The 24,777-nt window shown below is 40.6% G+C and overlaps 1 protein-coding gene across 14 annotated transcripts in view; it reads right to left on the reverse strand.

Moving 5' to 3' along the window:
* Positions 1 to 6,910: 6,910 nt before the first annotated feature.
* Slmap (sarcolemma associated protein) overlaps positions 6,911 to 24,777 on the reverse strand; it is a 170,750-nt gene continuing 152,883 nt past the window's right edge. For 9 of the 14 annotated variants that reach the window (XM_004631616.2, XM_023715702.1, XM_023715692.1 and 6 more), the window contains 3 exons: positions 18,587 to 18,758; positions 13,491 to 13,625; positions 6,911 to 8,778 (listed from right to left, as the gene is read on the reverse strand). In XM_004631616.2, the coding sequence (XP_004631673.1) occupies positions 8,686 to 8,778; positions 13,491 to 13,625; positions 18,587 to 18,758 (400 nt within the window). In that variant the 3' untranslated portion in view covers positions 6,911 to 8,685. Of the gene's footprint in view, positions 8,779 to 11,102; positions 11,193 to 13,490; positions 13,626 to 17,144; positions 17,710 to 18,586; positions 18,759 to 24,777 lie in introns of those variants that run through there. The other 5 variants (XM_004631614.2, XM_023715697.1, XM_023715700.1 and 2 more) reach the window with 2 other exon arrangements.

Genomic DNA, 24,777 nt, shown 5'->3' on the forward strand with positions numbered 1-24,777 from the left:
TTTTTATTTATTTTTTGTGTGTGCCTTTTTGAGACAGGGTCTTGCTATGCAGTTCAGGATGGCCTTGAACCTACTTTGTAGCCCAGGCTGGTCTCACACAAATATCCTCCTGCCTCAGCCTTCGGAATGCTGGGATTACAGGCGTGCACCACCATGCCAGGCTCTCAAAGCCTTTTATTTTTTGGCGGTAGTGGGATTGAACAACTCAGGACCTTGCACTTGCCAAGCAGGCAGTTATGCCACTAGGCTATCTCCCTGGCTCCTCTCAAAGACTTTTAAAAAGTATATTCTGTGGCCAGGAAGGGGAAGATTCTGAGCAATTTTTTTTTTTTTTTTTTTTCTCGGAACCAGGGATTGAACTCAGGCCCTTGCGCTTGCCAAGGGAAGCGCTTATTCCACTGAGCCATCTCCCCGGCCCATTGTTTTTGCTTTTTGAGACAGAGGCTTGATATATAGTCTACACTGGCCCTAAATACATGGGGATCCTTTTTTTAAAAATCTTTTTGAGACAGTCTCACTGTGCAATTCAGGCTGGTCTTGAACTCACAAGGATCTTCCTCCCTCAGCCTCCTGAGTGCTGGGATTGCAGGCAGGCACCGCCATGCTAGGAGTAAGCAAATTTTTCTACTGATCACTAGCACGAGGCTGGACTGTGGCAGCTGGCCGATCCAGGGCTCTTTCCACAGGGTCATCTGTCCCCTGCCCCATCAGCTATGCACAGAAATCTCCTTTGGCCCGAATCTACCTCTGCAGCCCTAAGTGGGTCAACACTTCAACAGAAGCCTGAAATGGGACGTGAAGGGGGCCACTAGCCAGGGCTGAGGGCTAGACATGAGGCTTCTGTGTGCCTGTCCTGCACATGGGCAACTTTGCATGAGAACAGTAGCTGGGAAGGAGGGGGAAAAATGTTCCCCTAAAGACCAGCACGCCTCCTACTTCCTCGCTTATGGAAGCCCTGCTGCACTGGGAGCAAAGCGAAGGAGAAGCTGGGCATGGGGGAGCTCAAGTGTTTGGGGCTGACGTGCCAATGCCACGGGGAAGCAGCCAAAAGAAAAATCAGGGCCCTAGTCAGGTGTGGTGGCGCATGCCTGTGGTCCCAGCTCTCTGGAGTCCGGGGCAGGAGGATCACCCTGAATCCCAGGCCAGTCTGGGCTACACGATAAGTTCAAGGCCACCCTGGATTGCATAGGGAGATGCGCTACCCTGGCAAGGGCCTGAGATCAATCCCCAGTTCCGCCAAAAAAAAAAAAAAAAAAAAGAAAAAATGCTGGGGGCCGGTGAGATAGCTCAGTGGGCAAAGCACTTACTTTGGCAAGTGCAGGGACCAGGGTTTGCCTCGGTCTGTATGCTGTGCCAGCCCCACCACCTCTGGGGCACACTGAGGCTGCTAGAGTCTGGGCCTGGTGACACGCAACTATAATCCCAGTGATGGGGAGGCTGAAAACAAGAGGATCACAAGTCCCATCTACAGTGAGATCCTGATTTTGTTTTAAATGTTTTTAATTCAGGGTCTACAGGTTCTCTGTTGTCAGCCTCCCAAGTGCTGGGATTACAGGTGCGTGACACCATACCCAGTCTCGATCATTATTTCAGTGTGCTCCAGGGGCGGGGCCGGCATGGCATGCAGGGTATTGAACCCCGGCCACTGTGCTCTGCCTAAGCAGGTGCTTTAGTCTACTGAGCTATCTGGTTGGCCCTTACATAGTGAGATCCTGTACCAAATACACAAATGAAAAAGGAAATGCTTTTTTTTTTTTTTTTTTTTTTTTTGGCAGAAATGGGGATCAAACTCAGACCTTTGTGCTTGCCAGGGAAGTGCTTATTCTACTGAGCCATCTCCCTGGCACCAAGAAATGCTTAATGTGAGGATGCATACCAATAATACCAATACTCTGGGAAGCTGAAGCAGGAGGATTGTGAATTCAAGACCAGTGTGGGCAAATTAGTGAGACACCCCCCCATCTCAAATAGAAACAAACACCCTCCTGGTTTAGCTTATGTAATAAAGGTGCTTATTGTTCTAAAAAAAATTCCACAAAACAAAACTTACACATATAGGTATAAATATTATTTGGTTGTATAGAAGAAGAAACTAGGTCTCAAAGAAGTTAGGTTAGGGGATCGGGGAGATGGCTGTGTTATGAATAAGCGCTTCCCTGGCAAGCGCAAGCGCCTGAGTTCAATCCCCGGTTCCAAAGAAAAAAAAAAAAAAAAAAAAAAGACGTTAGGTTAGAAATGGGAAAGCCAGGATGATGACTAGCTCTGCCGACCCAAGTGTAGTTCTCAGCTACCACAGCATGATCAGCTGACACAGCAGGAGCTGACAGGGGACACAGTAAGCAGACCAGGTCTGCATTCCTTCTTCATAATTTTCTATACTTTGCATTGTGTCCACAAGAAGCATGTATTATCTTCATATTTTGAAAAAGAAAATGGTTGTTTCACCTGCACATTTATTTTAGGAGGCCTCATTAAGAAAGCAGGACCAGGGGCTGAGGAGATGGCTCAGTAGAATAAGTGCTTGCCTGGCAAGCACAAGGGCCTGAGTTCAATCCCCGGTTGGGGGGGGGGGCTCCCTAAAAAAAAAAAAAAAAAGGAAAGTGGGACCCTAATGGGAGGGGCTGTACCTTGCTCCTCTAGAAGCCCCTGAGCCTCAGTCTTAGAGAACTTGAGTAAGCGCAGGAGGGGTTTGAGGCTCCCAGCTCAGATGCTGGAGGGCATTTAGGTGGGACATTAGGATTAGCTGTTGCCCCAGGTTGCAGGGGCTAGGATGGAACAGCAGCTTTCCCTATAAGTGCAGTATGCAACTTCTTCCCTTTCTATGTGAGCCTGCTGCACCCTGTAGCTCAAGCCATGCCACCTTTACCAAATCCCAGTTGGCCTTAGTTTGTTTGAGGCAGAGTCTTGCTATGTAGTTCAGGCTGCCTTTCAGCTCAATTTGTAGCCCAGGCTGGGAACTTGAAAAGATCCTCTTGCCTCAGCCTCCCAAAGAGTGCTGAGATTACAGTCATTTGCCTGGCCCACACTTTCATTTTCCCCCCAAAACTGTTATGGTTTGTGTCTAGTTGTCCCCCTCTCCCCCTAAGCCTCATACAGTCATGGGGCAGACTTCTAGAGTTTGTAATTAACTCATGATCCACTGGGATTATTGGTGTGAGTGCTGCTGGGATTATGGGTGTGAGTACTGCACCCAGCCTGGGGTTTATAGCCTGAATGCAATTTTAGGGCTTGCTCTCTCTAGCCATTGTTGCCGATAGTCCTCCCACTTGCTCTTGCTCTTTGCCACCTCTATTAACTGCTGACCTCTGCCATGTGCCAGTCTGCCTTGGAGCCAGCTGAGTATGGACTGAAACTTTCACTAACTGGGAGCTAAATAAATCTTTCCTTTCCTAATTTTGAGAGCCGGGTATTTGTCCCAGCAACAAGAGAAGAATAGCTGAGACAAAACAATTGCTAGACTTTCCCCACAGTGACTCCATCCCACAATTTTCGGGGTAGATTTTGGTCTAGACAGGATCTAGTCAGAAGACAAATGCTTAGGCAACCTAAGGAATTCCCTGAGAGCACAAGATCTCCCTTCCCCCACCCTTTAAATGCTAGTAAACACCAAATTAGGGCAAGAACCAGCACTTCTGATATGATATAAAAATCCAAGAGAAGGTCTTTGTTTTTAGGAACTACACACTGAAGTCTATAGGCAAAGGAGAACAATTCAGAAAATAAAGTCTGTAAACACATACACAGTCAGGCAATGGAGCAAAACAAATCTGGGTGAAGGGTAAATACTAGTTTCTTGTATTATTGCAATTATAAATCTGAAATTGTGACACAATAAAAAGTTACAAAGACTAGGGAGTCTGTGTGTGCTGAATTAAGGTGCTCAGCTGTGTGTATGCTCTGAGGAGAAATGGAGCAAAGTGTCCAAACCCTTTCTTGTACTAAACCAATGCAGCACCCACTGGACATGGTGGCTATACTTACAGTCTCAGCACTCAGGAGGCTGAGGCAGGAGGATCACTGTGAGTTCAAGGCCAGCCTGAACTGCATAGTAACACCCTGTCTCAAAAATACATAGGAACTGGAAAAAAGGTATGATCACCCAACAGACCCCTTAAGCTTCCTGGTATGGAACATATCCTGCTCCCAAAGCCAGGGATCCAGAGATCTGAATCTCTGTGGGCACTGAAGTTCGTCCTTTGGGGTCAACATGGAGAATCTCTGAAAATCCCCAGGACATAACCTTACAGCAGAATGGAGCTTACTAATGCAGACCCCTGCCTTAGGAGCTTAATAATAGAAATATTTACATGACTCTGGTGGCTAAAATGCTCAGGCTATGAGGAGGGTTACACAAAAAGTCCTCCAGAGGCTAAGAACAGGGAGAGGTTGCTTTGGCAATTTTATTTTTTGAAATCTTTTGTTTTTTGAGATGGTTTTACTACACAGTTCAGGCTGGCCTTGAACTTACTTTGTAACCCAGGCTGAGTCTCCAACATGAAGGCACGAGTAACCACACCCAGTTTAGGAGGCTGTTCTTGGATGTCCTGATTGCTGCTGCTGTTCTAGTCAGCACTGAGTGTGGAGGGCAACTTTGTTACAGGACAAAACAGCAGAGCCAAGCTCAGTAGGTCCTATGCCAGCGTGAGGAGGTTCATTCCAGTACCTGAGGAGGAGTTGAGAGCAGCACTAGGACCAATGTGGCTGAGATGGGAGACAAGACTTAGAAATAAAAAAATAAATAAAATAAAATAAAGTGAGATCCAACTATTTAAAACTATTCTAGGTTGAAAGCTTCTGACTATAAAGCAATGGAACTGGTTTTCACACATGATTCAAAGCAGCTCTAAAAGGCTATTACAAGAATTCTAAAACTGTTATGGGCAATTGGTTCATCATCAAACTACAGTACTTCTGAAAAAGACAACTATGAAAGGGACAGACAGGTGAAGATACTTTCTTACTATTTATAACATTACAATCAAATGCTTATCAAATAAGTGGCCTTCATCTTTTTTTTTTTGGTCTTTTTAAAAAATGTATTTAGTACAGGGTCTACAGGGTCTCACTACACAAATCGGACTCATAGTGATCCTCCTGTTTTCAGCCTCCCAAGTGCTGGGATTACAAACACACCCGGGGCCGGAAAGATGGCTCAGTGGAATAAGTGCTTCCCTGGCAAGCGCAAGGGCCTGAGTTCAATCCCCAGTTCCACCAAACAAACAAACAAACAAACAAACAAACAAACAAACACACCCCACCACGTCCAGTCTCAATCGCCTGTCTCATGCACCCAGGGGGCGGAGCCGGCATGGCACGCCAGGCCCTGGCCGCTGTGCTCTGCCTAAGCAGGCACTTTAGTCTGCTGAGCTATCTGGTCAGCCCTTATTATTCTTGTCTTTTTGAGGTAGGGTCTCGCTATGTAGCACAGGCTGGCCTTGAGCTCACTTTGTAGGCAGGCCGATCTCAAACTTGCAATGATCCTCTTGCCTCAGCCTTCTGAGTGTTAACAGGTGTGTGCCACCATGCCCCGCTACCTTTGATTTTTTTGAGACTAGGAGGCTGAGACAGGAAGATCACTCTGAGTTTGAGGCCAACCAGGGTTACATAAGTGAGTATGAGACCAGCCAAGGCTATATAAATGAGTTTAAGGCCTGCCTGCATTACATAATGAGTCCTTGTCTCAAAAAGCAGAAAAAAGAAAAACAAACAAACAAACAAAAAAAGACCACAACCCCAGGTGTGTGTGGAAGAGATGTACTGGGTCCACCTAAAACTTTAATATTTAAAACAATTTTTCAGTAGGACATTCTCTAAACAATTATTTATTACAATTATTGAATGGTATTTCACATACATTATCTTTTAAATTTTCACACAATCATCACAAATATATTATTCTCTCTACTATGTGGAGATCAGAAAAGTGATTTGTCCAAAGTAACAAAATCAATAGAAGTCAATACATAGTTATTTAACTTTTTTTGAGACCTACGCAGTTCAGGCTGCACTGAACTTACTACGTAGACAGGCTGACTTCAAACTGCAGTGGTCTTCCTGCCTCTGCCTCCTAAATTCTGGGATTACAAGAATGTGTCATAATACTCAACTAGATCAGTTTAATTTTAAATACCATGTTTTCATTTTCTGACCCTGTCATGTAGCACCTTTGAAAATGTATTATATAAATACTATGCAGTACTATGGATTGAAACAGGGCCTTTACACTGAGCTACACCCCCAGCCCTTTATATTCTTTATTTTTGACACGAGGTCTTTAATTATCTATGATGGGATGTGATCTTCCAGCCTCAGCTTCCTGGATTACAGGAAGGATTTCAGGTATGAGGCACTATGCACAGCTTCTGTTGAATAATTTGTGTGTGTGTGTGTGTGTGTGTGTGTGTGTGTGTATCAGGGATCAAACTCAGGACCTTGCACTTGCCAAGCAGGCATTTATGTAACTGAGCTATCTCCCTGGCCCATGATACATTTTAAATGTATCATTATAGAGTTGAATAGTCCTACTTTTGATTTGACTTGGAAGCAAACTGAACAAAATTGGAGGTACTGTTAATGAACAGGCTGGCTCATTTATATTGAGAAAAAAAAACTATAAAAACCCATTTATTAAATTTGAATAAAGTAAATCTTTGATACTAGACCTGATATTTAATGGGTCTTGTCTGACAAGTCACATTTTAACAATAACCATATGAAAAGGAGAAAAAAATTAGAGAAGTTAAATAAAAGACCAATAAAACCTGTAGGAAACAGCTCTGTGTCTTCTTTTAAACCCTGAAGAACAGCAAACAAACACATGTGCTATGTTGCATAAAGAGCCATGTGGAGGACAGACTAACAACCGGACAGCAGTCAGCGCTAAGAATGTCAATGACGTCCGACTCAAACATGCACAGGGAGAGTAAAGTTATTTTATTAAATCATGCACATCACGTGTGTTAGTGCAAATAGTTTAATCTGTACTCCAGAAATTCTAATGTATTTTATATCTTTACAAAATAGATTTCAAACAATTATTTACTTTAAAAAATGTAATTCTGAAGTTAAGCATTTCAGAACAATATTTGCAATAACCTATATACAAGAGGTACTGGGTACCACTGGCATATCAGCATTCTGTGGTGGAGTGGCTTCTTGCAACAGAAAATGATGAACTAGATGACAGTATTTTCTACAAGTCATTTGTGACTAATTCCATCATAAATCTAGTGATCCTCCCAACAGCAATTCCAAACAGCTTAAAATATAACCTTTAGAGTATGAACAATGACTGCCAAACATTACAAGGCAAATTATAGCCTTAACTCCTTTCAATATTTGGCTAGACCTGTGTATTTCCACAGAACATTCAAACCAATTCACTGACTTTCCCTCCTAGTCTTTACTGACTGAAAAATTTAACTATGTGATACTTGAGGATATTCTATAACTAAATAAACTTTATTGACATAACTATGGTGCTGCACAAAACCATAGCTAATTTTCACTTCTGTGTTTTAAATTTATAACATCAAGCAGTGTCCAGGTGCTTACTGTGCATGGAACACTATCAATCTTGGAATAGTGCTTCAATTAACATAAAGTCCCAATTAACTACAATAAAAAGAAAATAATCATTTGTATTCCCAACCAGGATATCTGTTGGTAGGTAACAACAGCTCACCTTGAACATAAATTCTCTGAAACATCATAACCAAATTAAGTCAATAAAAGCTTATCTAAAGAGATATAATTCTTTTTTCAATTAAACATGCTTGGAGGAACAGATGACAGAAAAAAAAAAATCATGCTTCCTAAAATGCTGTATATGAGAAAGTAACTTGGCTTTTAAAGAAAAGTATCTCTTTAAATACATGAGGTTTAATAAATTACATTCCAATTGACTTAACAGTTTGGTTGACTGCACTGAAATTGTGTAATTACTAGTTTTTGCTCCCAGAAATACTTCAGTTTGCTCAAGAAAATACACACTCTCATGGAAAGTTTTTCAAAGTTGATGTCCTCCACATCTTCAAGTCACATTAAGGCTGAACAAGCGTGCACATATTCTCCAAATTAGCACTATAACAGAATATTTTCCAAATGTATTTTTCCTTTAAAAAAAATCCACACAAATAGTTGTCTCTAACTTGTTCCCAATAGCTCAGTGGTTTTATAACAAGTAAAAATGGCGTAAATATGTAAAAAATATATATATATATATATGTGCATATATTTCAAACTAATAGGCACTGAGCACACAGGGCCTCTCTTCCCATGTATGTATTTGTTGTTTGCTTTGGGTGGTTATCGAATCAGAAAGACAAATTATGTGGCCATCAGAATTCGGAGTAAAATACCATAAATTTAATGGTATAAATAATTTGGTATACCAAGAAGCCTACTTTAGGCTATCATAATATTCAGAATCTCAACATACTAATTTAAAAATTACATGAAAAATTGCAAGCAAATTATTGCTTACAGTAGAATAAAGTCACAATTTTATATTCTCTCTATAGACAGATACATTTTTATATAATTTAAAGCAATGACCCTACATCGTGTTCTTGCACTTCTGTTGTTTTAAGAGGTAAAAAGGAAGAAAATGGTTCTGTTTGTCCCCAGCATGAGTGTGATGCCAGCTTCTAGAGGGAGGACGGTGTACGGACTCAAGAAACGCTCTCATGGAGAAGCTCTGGCCAGACCTGGCACATACAGCACGATGGCTGTCACCGCAACCAGGGCAGCCAACATGGGCATCCAGGGCCAAGGTTTCTGTGTGGAAAGAAACCAAGAGTCAATATCACATTGTCCCCTCTTTTCATACCTATCAGCCTTGGTTCCGGAAGAGTCCTAAATACATAACAGAACATTGCAACAATCCTGTCTTTGCATTGTAAGAATAAAGTATAAAAAGAAAAAGAGTAAAAAAGAAAAAAGGTGGGGGAGAAAGAAAGAAAAACAGAAAGACCGTGCATGTATAAGATCGTGCCTGTACCAGGACCATTACCATACATCCCAGGAAAGTCCTAGGCTGTTTTCAACTTTGATAATTAAAACCCAGCAGTAACTTTTTTCATCTTTGCTTGGGAGGGCCAGGGATGAGACCCAGGGTCTGTGTACACCAGGCAAGTGCTCTTCCACAGAGAAACAAGTCTAGCCTCCTTCCTATTGGTGACTTCTAAAAGCCCTATGTGCTCTGCCCGCTTTGTGTTCTGGTTTCCAACGTAAGTGATGAATATATAACTGATGTCTGTAGTACGCTTTTGCCTGAAATGTTTATTTCTTGATGAAAACCAGACTGAGCTGTTGGAATAAGTGTATACAGGGGCTGGTGGCTAAGGGAAAGAAAGAAAAAGGGCTAGGCTTTTTTTTTTGGAAAGGTCTCACTATGCAATTCAGACTGCCCTTAAATTTACCATGTAAAGGAGGCTAGCCTCCAACTCGCAGTGATCCTCTTGCCTCAGCCTCCTCAGTGGTGGGGTTACAGACCTGCACTACCACACTTGGCTCAGGCTAGACGTTTGGTCCTTTAATTTGAGACAAAACCAGAGGAGGGTCAAGTGCTATTGGGATCTTGTCTTTTTTCCTTTTTTTGAGACAGGGTCTTGCTTTGTAATCCAGCTGGCCTTAAACATGTAGCAACTCTTCTGCCTGAGCCTTCCAAGTACTGGGAATACAGGCATGTGCCACCATTCCTAGCCAGCAATCTTACCTGTCTAATACTTCTTCTCTCTCTCTTTTTGAGACAGGTCTCACTATAGTTCAGGACAGCCTCAAACTCATGGTGATCTTCCTGCCTCAACCTCTCAAGTGCTGGGATTACAGGGATGTGTCACTATACCCAGCTCAGTTTGTCTGATGAAGTTGGTCCATGTAATAAAGCTATGTCACTTTTTTTTTTTTTTTTTTTTGGTGGTACCAAAGATTGAACCTGGGGCCTTTCCCCCTCAGTTGCATCTCCATTCCTTTTTACTTTGAGGTAGTGTCAACTGAGTAGTTAAGGTACCCAGGATGGAGTCAAGCTGTGATCCTACCAGAATGCTGAAATTACAGGTCTGTACTACCAGGCCTGACTCTTGTTTTTTTATATGCTTTTCTAATCCATATGCCAATTACAGGTAAGCATGGTTGGGCTATTCCTTGTTAAGTTTCAGAGGGCTTTATAATCTTAATTTGCTTTGATTGGTATCTTCATTTTTAGTAGTATTCTAAGAGTCTTACCAAGAAAGTAATTTTGCAAAGAAATATTCTGATTTGCAGATTAGGGTTTAGGAAGATATGTGACAGCTTTTTTTTTTTTTTTTTTTTGGTACTGGGAATCAAGCCCAGAACCTTGTGTTTGCCAGGCAAGTGCTGTGCCACTGAGCCATATCCCTGGCCCCTGGGATAGCATATATACCTTCACAAGTAAATTCATATTGGAGTTGAGATTGTGTGGCAATGGCTCATTATACTACTCTTATTCCTTCTTTTTTGAGACAAGGTCTCACTATGCAGTTCAGGCTGGCCTTGAACTCACTCTGGAGCCTAGGCTGGCCTCAAATTCACTGTAGTCCTCCTGCACTGGCCTCCTGAGTGCTGGGATCACAGGTGTGTGCCACCATGTGTGGTTCCTTCATTTTAATAGCCACAGTGCAAACAGGCAGAAGGCTGAAACAAAGAAATTCTACACTAAGGAATGGAGTAGGGAAGTGAAGGGCAAGAAAGCTGGCTGAAAACTTCAAAGAGGCAAACTCTTCATTTCTCAACCAAATCTGATTAAAACACAGAATTGGGAAGTAGATATTAATATTGCAGAAATTCACTGCATACTCCAGTTTGCTAGAGATAAAGACTCAGTTAAAGGAAGCATATTAACAGATGGTTAGGTTAGAATTAATTCTTGGTTAGCATTACTACAAAGGAAACAAGACAAAACATTATGTGATTAGTTGACTACTCATTCACTGGTATGACACAAATACATGGCATACTAAATGAAGGGTTTGCTTCAGGTAATAAAATACCCATGTGGTTTCGCCATGCACTACATTACAAATATGGCACAAACAGATGACGGGGACAAACAGACAAGGACTCAACAGTAGTGCTTGTACCTTTCTCTACCACAATGGACCGAAACACCAAAACAGGAAAGCCAGGAATAGGCCGATGAATACGGCTGGGACGGGTTGTAATATGGAAGGCTGAAGAAGGGAAGGGATATTAAAATCATTTTATGCTATGAAAAAAAATCAGATAAGATGATTTAGACCCCAGGTAGGTGGGAGGAAGGAAAGGAAGACTGACGTAAGAGAAGTATACTACCCAGGCTTCTCACTGATTCACACATTTTAAAAGACATCTAACACAACCCAGAACAATGGATTGTGGCATTATGTTTGTAACTGACTGCATTTATTTTGTTTGGTTTTGTTTTTTTGCATCAGGGTCTCACTGCACAGCCCAGGTTGGTCTCCAACTTTCAGTGATGCTCTTGCCTCAGCCTCCCAGTGCTGATATTACAGCAGTGCATCACCACACCCAGCTTGACCACTGCCAGAGGCAATGGTCAGTGTGGATGTCCCTAACACCCTAAGGAAACAGCACCCTGAGGCTGTGCTATCAAAACACTTCAAGTGATATGCTGCTTGACAGTACATCATCTTTTACCTGAAATCCATTTTTGGGTAGTTAGATCTCCTTGGAAATAGCTATAGTTTATTTTATCCCTCCATCAAAAACCTTCTCAACCAAAACTCTTATGCTTGAGATGTTACTGCTTTCAAGCTTAAAAAAGAAAGTCTGTGAGGACTTCTCTTTTTTGATCTTTTTGAGACAGGGTTTCACTATGCAGTTCAGGCTTGCCTTGAACTCACAGAGATCCTCCTGCTTCAACCTCCAAGTAATGGGATTACAGGTGTACCCCACCATGCCTGGCCTAAGGCATACTTCTTAAAGCAGGTTTGAGGTGATAATGCATAACAAACACCTGCATATAAAGACAGGTAACTGATTCTCAGGGCTTTCAGATATGATACCAGAATCTAACTGAATTGTTAAGTGAGAAGATAATTATTTACAACCATAAGCCTGATATTACAACATGAGAAATTCACCGTAAGATTTGTTGTTTTTTATAACTATAAATAATAACAGCATGATTACTTTTGAAAGATTCCAGATATACAGAGGAAAAGGACTGCCCATTCTGATTATGTTAGATGTCTTCATGAGTTAATTTAGCAGAAAGTGGATTGAAATTCCACAGTCAGAGGGTTATGAATTAACATAAAAGAAGTCAGTAAACCATTATGATTTGATTCTAGAATTCTGTAAACTACATTTAAAAAAATAATTGCAATCAACTTTTGCCTTGATGCTTTCACATCCAATTCATTAATTTATAAAAGGCTCTTACCCTAAGTAGTAATCCCTTACTACCTAAAATCTAAGACTTTCCTATGTGAAGGACAGTTGGACACAATTCATGAGCATTCTGTGTACAACTGCGTAACTGGACGGCCATGCAACATCACTTTCATACTTGGGCTGCAAGTTAAGCAAGGTGCCTGTTTCCACAGGAAGCATGTGGCTCAGGTCTAATGCAGTGTCCATGCTATGACAGAGTGTGAAATAAGTCAGAGCACAATCACACTGAACAACTATCAGTTAGGGCCCACGAAGGCAATGATCACCAAACGTACAACACAACATATATTTAGTATAATCTTTTTAAAAGATCTTTCTAGCAAATGAAAAACAAACATTATCAAATTTAATTTATACCAAAATTTCTCCTAGCTTTGTGCCAGACACACTCACCCAAACATGCACGCTTTGAAATTCCTACCAAGTATTTTCTTTCTTTCTGTCTGTCTGTCTGTCTGTCTGTACTGAAGATTGAACTCAGGACCTTCTGCTTGCCAGGCAGATGCTTACGCTGCTGAGCTATCTCCCCAGTCCACCACTAAATATTTCCTAATATTTGTAAGATGTCACAAACAGCTTTTTAGGAAGGTATCTTAGTGGGAATATTATTAATATAAAGTGAAAATGAAACCAAATCTCTTTTGAATACAATCAAATAGTAAAGATCAACATGTACTTCTTCCTCTAGGAGTCCTTAGGCTCTTTGCTTTTGAGACAGGGTCTCATTATGTAGGTTAGTTCAGGCTGGCCTTGAACTCATTATGTAGCCCACGCTGTCCTCAAACTCACAGGAATCCTGCCTCAGATTCCCCAACGCTAGGATTACAGGTCTGCTAGGATTATAGGCGTGCACCACCACGCCCAGTGGTGAGTCTTTTGGCTCTTCTAGGGGTAAAAGTTAAGGGGGCAAATTCTTACTTAAGCACTGAATTTTATAATGAAACACATGATAAAATTTTATCAGTATCCCAGGCCATTAAGTTCCCAATTCAGCAATAAAGTCTTCTGAAAACTCAATCTCAAGTATCTCACCTTCCTTTCAATCAAAGCTAAGCCAGCTGGCAAAGACTTACATTATTTCCTTTCTCTCGGAGCAGCTTCAGGTTGTCTTTACATTGTTTGAGCTGATCTGTGATTGATTGCTTTTCCTGCTCAGTCATTTCAAACTTCAACTTCAGTTCTGAGAGTACAGTCTGTGTCTTTTCATACTAAAGGCAAAGAAAAAAGAGTGTGCAGACTTGACTTAAAATGGGTATGAAATTAACAGTTCCAGTCAGGCTTATATACCAGGCCCTATATAGTCACCTTGACTTAATACCAAAGTCAAGCCTTTTCCTTTTCCTTTCCCTTTCCTTCCTTTCTTCTTCTGAGACAGGGTCTTGTTATGTAGTCTAGGCTGCGATTATAAGTTTCTGACACCACACCTGGCCAGCCTTAAATAAGACATGAGCGGAAGGCACCATCTTGTCATTTGTTTCTAATATAAAGGGTCAATTTTTCCACAGGAAAAAGGGGAAATTTCAAGCTGAGCAAAAGAACAGCAGGTGAAGAAAATTTCATAGCCTGATTAAATGCCAATGTTACAAAACCTTAGTTTATATGGTGGTAAATAAGCAATGTTAGCCAAGGTATTTTAACCTTGAAGTAAAAAATACTAATTTCTAATATTAACTTCTTCACCCAGCAGCAGAAGGTATTAAGTGAATTTTCTGGATTAAGTAAATTTTCTAGGCAAATGAAACAAATAACAGTACTTAAAGCACCCACTACCAGGACAGAGAAATTTCTCCCCACCTAAAGTCTACTTAACTCCTACCAATATTCATCAAAAATAATTTTTAAAAACCTGTTTCAGAGAGGAATTTTTCTATAGAGAAACATGCCATGTTCTCTGGAAAAACTTTTTTTTTTTAAGTGTATTTGGTACAGTGATCCTTCTGTTTTCAGCCTTTCTAGTGCTGGGATTACAGGTGTGTTCCACCACGCCCAGTCTTGGTGGCTGGCACAGCATGTGGTACCAGGGATCAAACCTCAGTCCCTGCAGCTGCCTAAGCAGGCACTTAGTCTGCTGAGCTATCATGCCTCTGCTCTGGAAAAGTTTAAACACTTACAATCTCTTTTTCTCTGTGTGTATGTGTTGGCTCAGGGGCCTCTGAGCACCTGATGGCCTAAGCCTTACGAACAGACTCCCAGGGAAGTGATTTCTCAGGCCAGTGATGGTGAACCTTTTAGAGCTAAAATGACATTAACAGCCTACTGAAGCACACATGCCACAGATTCACCACCACTGGTAATATGATGGGACATTCAAACTACCGTTGGACACAGAGAGACCAACATCACAGGCAGTGTGGTTTGCTCCTTCTTTAAATGTCCTGTGAAGCTCGAACTCTAGATGGGTTCCACTTTTAGAAATTGTGTCTTGCATGGAAGCTGGACTCCCAAAGGAAAACACACTGTTTTGTTGCTGGGCATACTTTTTACTCTGCTTCTGTTGCCCCACACTGCCATCTCTGAATGTTTCACAAGGACTGAAAATAAAATAAATACACCATGGTTGTAGGCATAGAGAAAGACTCTTCTTCCTCCCTAAATATGGCTTATAAGGCTGGAAGGTTTCCAGTTCTCTATGTATGTTCTAAAAATTCCTCAACAAAAGGCACCTTTAAAGAAAGTTACTTATTGACTGATCATAGTACCAGGACTCAGGTCTCATACAGATTAGCGCTTTACCACTGAGCTATATACATCTCATTCCTTTTCCTTGCTGTTTTGAGACAACGTCTGGCTATGTAGTTCAGGGTGACCTTGAACTCATTATGTAGCCCAGACTGGCCTCAAACTCACAGTGATCCTCCGTCTCAGCCTCCTGAGTGCTAGGATTACAAGTGTGCACCACCATTCTCGCTTCTTTTATTTTGAGACAAGGTCTAGGCAAGGTCCTCAGACTGGCCTTGATCTTACAATCCTTCTGCTTCAGCCTCCCAAGTATCTAGGATAAGAATAGATGCTTCCAAACTTAGCCCAAAGGATACCTTTATAATGGAACTTTCTGAAAAATGCTAATACTTTGGAGTGAGTAGGAGTTCATCGTTATGCTCAATAGAGATTAAGGATGAAAATACATAAAAAAAAAAAAATTAGGAGAGGAAGGGGAAAGGAGGACTTAGGATCAATAGAAAGGTGGAAGAGAGATAGGAAAGAAACCCCTTATTACCTAACAGTGTTCCCAGAACAAGTCCGGGTACTATAACAAAGTATGAGCTGAGGAATAAAATACATGTGCTTCTTGACAGGGTTTCTTCAACTAATGTGAGGGTTGATGAACTTAAGAAGGTAGAAGGTTACTGGTAGGCTGTGAAGGCATAGTCAATATACTGAGACTACTTTCTGCACCTCAGAACATAGTCAATTCTCAATGATTATGGATTAAGTCACTAACAAAAAGTGAGTAAAAAAAGGCCTTTGCTGGCCAAAAGTTTTTCTTACTTTCTTTTCCCACTATTCTTATATCCAGACTGCCTTTTATTCCAAAGCATTAAGCACTTCTCTACTGTAGGAGCTGTGAAGCAGAAGCACAGGAAGGTGGCTCATCAAAAGATCCTGCTGCTTACCACACAGCAAGATGGTAAAGCCACACAACTCTCTGAATCAGTCCTTGCTGGGCAGACTTGTGGGCTCAATGTTAAACGAGCTCTTAAATTACAGAGATTTCTACTAACATAAATATATAGATGGTTTTAAAATCAAATATGACAGAACCAATGTGAGGATTAAAAGATACTTTTCTTACACTTTTTCTTTGTTAAATATTCATATAAGAGCTCTTCCATATTAAAAAAAAAAAAGAGTTGCCACATGTATAAAATTTAATAGTGGAACAATGGTCATCTTTTTAAGCCTTAATTTCTTTCTTTCTTTTTTATTTGTGTGGAACCAGGGATTGAAATCAGGCCTTTGTGCTTGCCAGGCAAGCACATATTCTACTGAGCCATCTCCCTGGCCCCTAAGCCTTAATTTCATACCTTGGTTGGATATCATTTATGCCTGATCTTGCTTTCTTTTTTTCTTTTTGCAGAGCTGGGGACTGAACTCAGACCCTTGCACTTGCCAGGGAAGTGCTTATTCTACTGAGCTATCTCCCCAGCCCCAATATATATATATATATATTATTTTTTTATTTTTTTGTGAAACCGGGGATTGAACTCAGGCCCTCGCGCTTGCCAGGAAAGTGCTTATTGCACTGAACCATCTCCCTGGCCCCTCGAGCTTGCTTTCTAACTGAGGTAGGAAACCAGCTCAGTTCTGATCAAGAGTGAAATAACACTTGAAATTACCCACACCTTCGGTCTTCACAAAAATTATCATATCTGGGCTTGTAATAGCCTGTCAGTGTTTGGCTTGTAATAGCTTTGCCTGTTAGTGCTGAAGATACATCATGACACTGCATATTAAATATGGTTCTCTGGGCGAAAGAAGAATATAGAGGAAATATTGAAAGGGAATAAATGTGCATTAATAAAAAATAAATCATTTGCAGTGGATTATACAGAAATAAGAACCTCATTAAAGAATATTTAGTTAAGACAGGTATCTAGCAAGTTGATACTGGGACAAATGGAAAGAATAATTTCACAGTACAAAAGAATACGATGACTATACATCATTTCACAATGGAAAACAGTGAACAAGAAAATAGGAAAGAAACATAATGACAATCTCACACATATTTTTAAATGTGCTGCATTTAATGCATTCCAAAAACCATCCACTTTAGATGCTATGACAACATGTCACTGCCATTTGTGAAAACAATTAAGCATTGTGCACTAAATTGCTCAGTGTCTTAAAACAGGCAAGCAAATAATGCAACAAAATAGCTAAGTGCATCTATAGTAACATACAAGAGAACTGTCTTCCCATCACACCATTCTTTTTTTTTTTTTGACACCAAGAATCAAACTCAGAACCTTGCACTGCCAGGCAGGCACTGCTCCACTGAGCTACATTCCCGGCACAAACCACACATTCTTCCCAGATTTTCAAAGAATTATAGCATATGCACTGGAAGGACACAAAGTGCTTACAGTATTGAATACTAGGCTATTTACTTTGGCACAGAATTTGTGTTCTGACTAATAAAATGAGGCTTTTCCTAAAACACATATTTTTAGCAAGGTAAAGACAAACATATTACAATATGTCTACACAAAAATAAAAAATGTTACACTTTTTTTCTTTAGGAACAAACATGAAGACAGAAGAACAATAGTCACTTTCAAATTCAGGATACTACAAGGAAAGGAAAGTGCAAAGAAAAACTGCATTAGTTAAAATACATGTCCTTAAGACAATTTTGGGAAAATTCATTATTAATGACAGAGAGCTGCCTTCAACTTCTAATTTTTAAAGAATTGTTCCTTTAAGTGAGCCAACAACTGGGGTGGTCCCTGGTGGGAAAATAAGCTCTCCCAGCCCTCCCCATCGTGAGAGCCAGCCAGGAGACAATGCAAGCAGTGGGAGGAAGCCTGCAAGACCAAACAGAGCTCCCTGCTCTGCTGCATCTTCAAGGAAAGAGTCCCATTCGGTTCAGGGAGCGCCAGGCATGTTAACCTTCACCATTTTAAATACTTTTGAAAAAGCCACCCAGGTCAAAGATTTAAGCAAAATGACATAAAAACTGACCGCATATATTTGTGAAGAAGGGAAAAGGGGAAGAAGGGAGAAAATAAAGGGTCACAGAACACTGGGTTTGGCAGGCTGGCTATGAAGTGAATTTTAAGTAATTAGGCCAGATTCTCTAGAGGATGTGGCCCAGTCCGGTTTTCAGAAGTATTATAAGTTAAATATACTTTCTTTGAAAGATAAGCAATGGGTCAAGTACTCTAGTATAAAGTGTTTCTTATATATGTCAATTAACTGGTAGAGAAAAATTAAAACATAATTTTATATACTTTTATTTTTGAGAACAAACTTTACACTAGTGAAGACTATTTGTGGCCCAGAATACGTAGCTATAGAGATCACCAACCAGGGATATTCCAAGCATCAGCTCTGTGACAGGCAATCTAACTAGTACTTCCTTTCATTTCTAACTAGCATGGACATCGGATTTGCTTTTGGCTTTAAGTCCAACCACAATTTGGCTCATAATGTCTTTTCGCTTTACCTCTTTCTGTACATCCTTTGCTTGGCTTTCAGCCTTACTGAGTAGAGTTTTTAAATCAGCTGAATCCCGAAGATGCTGTTCTTTCAAGGATCCCACTTGGTTTTCAAGCTCTTTTCTAGTCATCTGAAGAATGCTGAGATCACTGGTAAGCTCTAAACTCTGCTTTTGAGAACTGCAACATAAACATAGACAGATAGTTAGTCACAGGCACAAACTGGATTTAGCAAGCAGTCCTACTTCTTAAGTAGGTGAGATGGGAGTGAATTTTGGATGAGGAAAGAAGTATTATACAAAAAAGAAATGAAGCTGGGCATGGTGGCACACACCTGTAATCCCAGCACTTGGGAGATTGAGGCAGGAGGATCACCACAAATTCAAGACCAGCTTGAACTATATAGTGAGACCCTGTCTCAAAAAAAAACAAAAAGAAATGAGATCTGTGCTAAAAGTAAAAAGCATGAAAATACTAACAGAAAAAAGCAAATCAAAACAGAACTACACATTTAAAAGCTGTGAGCTCAGTGGACTAAAGTGCCTGCATTGGGGCTCCATCCCCAGTGAGCTGTGCTACCCCCCAAACCCCCCACTCGCAATCCCGCTCCTGGGGCATGCTAAGACCATGAAATAGGCTGTATGTGGTGGCCAGGTGCCTGTAATCCCAGCCCTTAGGAGGCTGAAAACAGGAGGATCACTATGAGTTTGTGATCTGTATAGTGAGATCCTGTAGACCCTATACTAAATATATAAATAAAAAAAAAAAAAGCTATGTGCTGCCAGGGATATAGCTAGGCAGTACAGCAACTGCGTTGGAAGTGCAAGGTCCTGAGTTTGATTCCACGTACCAAGAAAAAAAAAAAAAGCTGTGTAGTCTTTGAGGCCAGCGTGGTCTAAACAGTGAATTCAAGGCTAGCTTGCACTACACAGCCAGGACCTGCTTAAAAACAAACCAACCAACCAAAGGAGATAAATGTCTTTTTTTTTGTGGAACCAAGGATTGAACTCAGATCCTTGTGCTTGCCAGGGAAGCACTTATTCCATGGAGCCATATCCCTGGCCCCTAAATTGTCTATTTTATTATAATGAACTACATTAACTGTATCATACAAAGAACTCAGCACCCTGGGTGGATGGCTGAAGAAGACTGTGAGTTCCAGCCCAGCCCGGTCATCATAATGACTTAGAGAAAGCCTGCCTCAAAATAAAGTTTTCAAAAGAGGATCAGGGGCCCAGGAGATAACTCAGTAGAATAAGCGCTTGCCTGGTAAGTGCAAGGGCCTGAGTTCAATTCCCGGTTCTGAAAAAAAAAACAAAAAAAACAAAAAAAAAACAAAAAAACAAAAGGACCAGGATGAAGCATAGTTAAAGGTACTGGGTTCAATTTCTAGTACCACTGATGAGTGAGTGCATGAGTATGTGTGTGCATGCCTATATGTGTGTTTGTAAGGTTCAGTGTAAGTCTTCTACAGGAAAACAAAACACAAGATATTTATCTCTTTCCCTCTCTCTCCCCCAGCCCCCGCCCCCATACTGGGAATCAAACTCAACACCTATTTCAACTGTTTTCCTTTAAGTTTAAATACCTGACAAGTAGAATGAGGGTCAGAAACTTAAAGCTTGCAAGTCACTACTCAGTCAAGTAAAATAACCCTTCCCAAATGAGAAGCAACATTAAATTGGGAGAAAAGCATAGGATAAAAAATGAGGAGGCTGGGATCAAATACTATCTTGCCACTAGGATTTTCAGCAAGTCAGTTCACTGATATATTTTATTCTTTTTTTAAAATGTATTTAGTACAGGGTCTACAGGGTCTCATTACACAGATCGGACTTCTGGTGATTCTTCCTGTTTTCAGCCTCCCAAGTGCTGGGATTACAGGCATATACCACCATGCCCAGGCTCATTTGTCACTGCAGGCTGGGGATTGAATCCCTGGCCCCTGCATCTGCCTAAGCAGGTGTTTTAATCTGCTAAACTATCTGGCTGGCCCAAATTTTATTCTTTGAGTAAACATTTCCTGAGCTCTTAGGTTTTCCCAGGTACCATTCCACAAAGACACAAATAACATAAGAAGACACTCAGTACCCAGCAATGTCAAAACAAGAAGGTAGAACTAAATAATTTTTAAACTAGTCTCCCATTATATGCTCACTTTATAATTTGATATTTTTTTCTTTTTTTTTTTACATTTATTTAGTGTGTGTGTGTGTGTGTGTGTGTGTGTGTGAGACCAGCTCAGCCAACCAGGGGGCAGGGCTGGCTGGCATGTGGTGCTGGGGGATTGAACCGTGGTCCCAGTGCTTTGCCAAGCTTGTTCTAAGTAGGTGCTTTAGACCACTGAGCCATCTCTCCAGCTTATAATTTGATATTAAAATTGATCTATACATGAGGAAAACAACTTCATGTGTGACTAAAAATTCCTGTTTAGTGTATGGTGGCACATGCCTGCACTCAGGAGGCTGAGGCAGGAGGATCATCACAAGTTTGAGGCCAGTCTGAACAAGACCCTGTCTAAAATAAAAATAATAAAAAAAAAAATTCCTGTTCAATTTCTTCTTCTTCAGGGGCTGGGGAGATGGCTCAGTGGAATAAGCGCTTGCCAGGCAAGTGCAGGGGCCTGACTTCAATCCCCAAGTCTGCTCCCCCTCAAAAAAAAAAGAAAGTCAATTTCTTCTTCTATGAACACAGAATAAATGATGTGTATAGCTTAGCTGTGTTACAGAATTTGACTCCTATAAATGCTAAAAAGATGCTGGGGATATAGCTTAGTGGCATAGCGCCTGCCTGGCAACTACAAAGTCCTGAGTTCGATTTTCTGTACAAAAAAAATGCTAAGAAGAATATCACATCTTCAAGGTGACATTTGTGTTTTTCAGACTCACATTCAATATTCTCACTACAGAGCATAAATCTCATTTTTTTTTTTTTTTTTTTTGGGAACTGGGGATTGAGTTCAGGCCCTTGCGCTCGCCAGAGAGGCACTTATTCCACTGAGCCATCTCCCCAGCCCCATAAATCTCATTCTGACTATGCTAGGCAGAGTCTCAAGAGTAAGTCTGAGGGTATTAAGCCAATATAGTTAGGATCTAAATGCCACATAGAGCCCTGTAATGAAAGGCTGGCTTCTAAATGCTGCTTAAATGTTGGGGAGAATTACCACATACATTTAGAAAACTACTATACAGAAAAACTTCAGAGGGGCTGGTGAGATGGCTCAGTGGTCTAAAGCACCTACTTAGAACAAGCTAAGCTAAACAAAGCACAGGGACCGTGGTTCAATCCCCCAGCACCACATGCCAGCTAGCCCTGCCCCCTGGTGGGCTGAGCTGGCCACACACACACACACAAAATAAATAAATAAATAAATAAATAAATAAATAAATAAATAAATAAATAATTTAAAACAAACAAACAACTTCAGAAACAGAATTAATCTACCTTAAGTACTTTATATGAGTTTAGGCCGATGACTTGGATAACATCTAATGTAATATAGTTCACCCTTCTGGAGCCTTTTCTTTTTGGCGAACTGGGGATTGAACTCAGACCCTTGCACTTGCCAGGGCAGTGCTTATTCTACTGAGCCATCCTCCTGACCTAGCCTTTTCTTTTTCTGAGATGGCTCTATGTTCTTGCTCAGACTTATAAGGAACTGGAATTATAGTCATATGCCTTCATGTCTGACTAAAGCCTAGCAATTTTTTTTTTTTTTTTTTTCTGGGAATCAAAATCAGGACCTTGTGCTTACCAGGCAGCTGCTTGTACTGCTGTGTCCCAAACTAAGTCTAGTTTTTTAAAACCATATGCTTCTATTCAAAAGAAATCTGTAGACTGGCTTTTCCACATTTAAACCAGATTGATGTAATTTTTAAAAAAAGTATTTAACAATATGCCAAAGTTTTAATTAATCACCTGAAAAATAAAAGATCAGTGGGAGGCTGAGGCAAAATGGTTACTACAAGTTCAAGGCCAGCCTGGGCTACATAACAGGGTGTTCAGGGTCTCACTATTAGATCGGACTCGAAGTGATCCCCTATTTATAGCCTCCCAAGAGCTAAGATTACAGGTGTGCACCACCATTTATCTTGGTCTTAACCATCCAGCAGAGAAGTATAAACATGAGGTATAAAATGTAAAGCTGTATTAATATGCTGAGCTGTAAAAGGTTCAAATCAACAACTTCTGGCATTGCCAGTTCTGCAGATAACCTACTACTATTATGGTCTATTGGACTATACTGGATTATTTTTCTAAATTCATGCACCTACAATGTTTGAATGGGGATGGAATACCCATCTCTGACAAAACTAAATAAAAAAGGAGGATATAAATGAAGGACCATTTTGGAGTGGGAAAAAAATATATATACATATATGTATATGGAAATTAAGTTATATATACAGCTACTTTCTCTTAATTCAATGAGAAGAAAAATTTGTACTAGAAGTGTTTAGACAAGATATCATATCTGCGTCTTGCATTATGAATAACTATTATAAAGACAACAATACGCAACGTAACTGTCCTACTAACCTGTTTTGAAACTGTCTCATTGTTATTTCTTTCTCAATAAAACTAATAAAAAAAAAAGTAAGAATTAAGATAACACTGGTAACTAAAGACTGGAATTTCTTGCTTGATAGAAAATCAAAGTAAATGGATTCACCAAAATCTTAATGTAGGGCCGGCCAAACAGCTCAGCGGATTAAAGCACCTGCAAGCAGGCGTAGGAGTTGGGGGTTCAATCCCTAGGCCTGCTGTGCCAGCCCCACCCCTGGGGCGTGCTGAGATATAATTAAGACTGGGTGTGGTGGTGCATACCTGTAATACAGGCTCTTGGGAGGTTATAAACAGATGGATCACTACCAGTCCGATCTAGTAGTGAGACCAGGAACACCCTGTAGACCCTTAACTAAAATAAAAAAAACAAACCCCAAACAACCACAAAAACAAAACCCCCAAAATCCTAATGTATTCCACACAAATCATCAGTTTACTCACACATACATACACACACACACACACATTGGTGCATTTGTGGTTTTGGCCTCTGTCTCACTCATACTCTGGAACTGATTTTATAAACTTTTATATGGTATAAGCAATAAACAAGTATTTATCTTATTCTTTTTAATTATTTTGTTGGTACTAACAAACCCAGGGGTACTCTAAAACTAAACTATATCCCCTATCCTCATTTTTAAAAGTTGGAGAGTGTCAAAGTGGCCTAAGTAGGACTTGAACTTGTGATGCTCATACCTCAGAATCCCTTAGTACTGGGATCACAGGTGTGCACCACCACGTTTGGCTCTGTTTATTTATTTATTTATTTATTTATTTTTTTGGCGAACCAGGGATTGAACTCAGGTCCTTACACTTGCCAGGGAAGCGCTTATTCCATTGAGCCATCCCCCCGACCCCCTATTTATTTTTCTGTGACACAGTTTCATTTTGTAGTTCAGGCTGGCCATGAAGTCACTATGTAGCCTAAGCTGGCCTTAACTTTTGGTGATCCTCCTGCCTCAGCCTCCCAAGTACCACCATTTCTGGCTTGGATTTTAGATTTCATCATAATCTCCACATACTCGAAAAGTAATACACCCCAGAACCCCAGCACACAAGACATTGAGGCAGGAACGTATTTCATTCAAGGCCAGCCGGGCACAGTAAAACAAAACAAAATGCACATGAAATGCATGAAAAGACTAGGAAAGTTACAACACTGAAAGAGAGAAGTGCTTTCATAAATCGAAAAAACACATTAATATTGGTGAACTTTAGCGAACAAATCAGTTTTTTGTTGCTTCTTTGTGAAATCATTACATCTTGTTCTTCAGTTAGTCCTTATTTTTTGTATGTAAATTTAACACTACAATTGGGTTATTTTCTTTTTCTTTTTGGTTTGAGACAAGGTCTTGCTACATACTCCGAACTATTTAGCCCGTACTGGCCTTAAACTCTTGCTTCAGCTTCCCAAGTGCTGGGATTATAGGCATGTGTCACCACATCCAGCTCTGTTGTCACTATTTTAATGTTTCTCAGGATTGAAAACACAAGGCCAACACAGAACGATGATCTCTACTTTTGGGTACTAGGGGAGTGAACTGAGAATATGGGTATTCTTCATTTAATGACTTCAGACTTGCAACTGAGGCACACTGTTCAAACTTGAAGTCAGTCTTTTTTTTTTTTT

The sequence above is a fragment of the Octodon degus genome, unplaced genomic scaffold, assembly GCF_000260255.1.
Source record: "Octodon degus isolate 3935 unplaced genomic scaffold, OctDeg1.0 scaffold00043, whole genome shotgun sequence".
NCBI classification, from domain to species: domain Eukaryota; kingdom Metazoa; phylum Chordata; class Mammalia; order Rodentia; family Octodontidae; genus Octodon; species Octodon degus.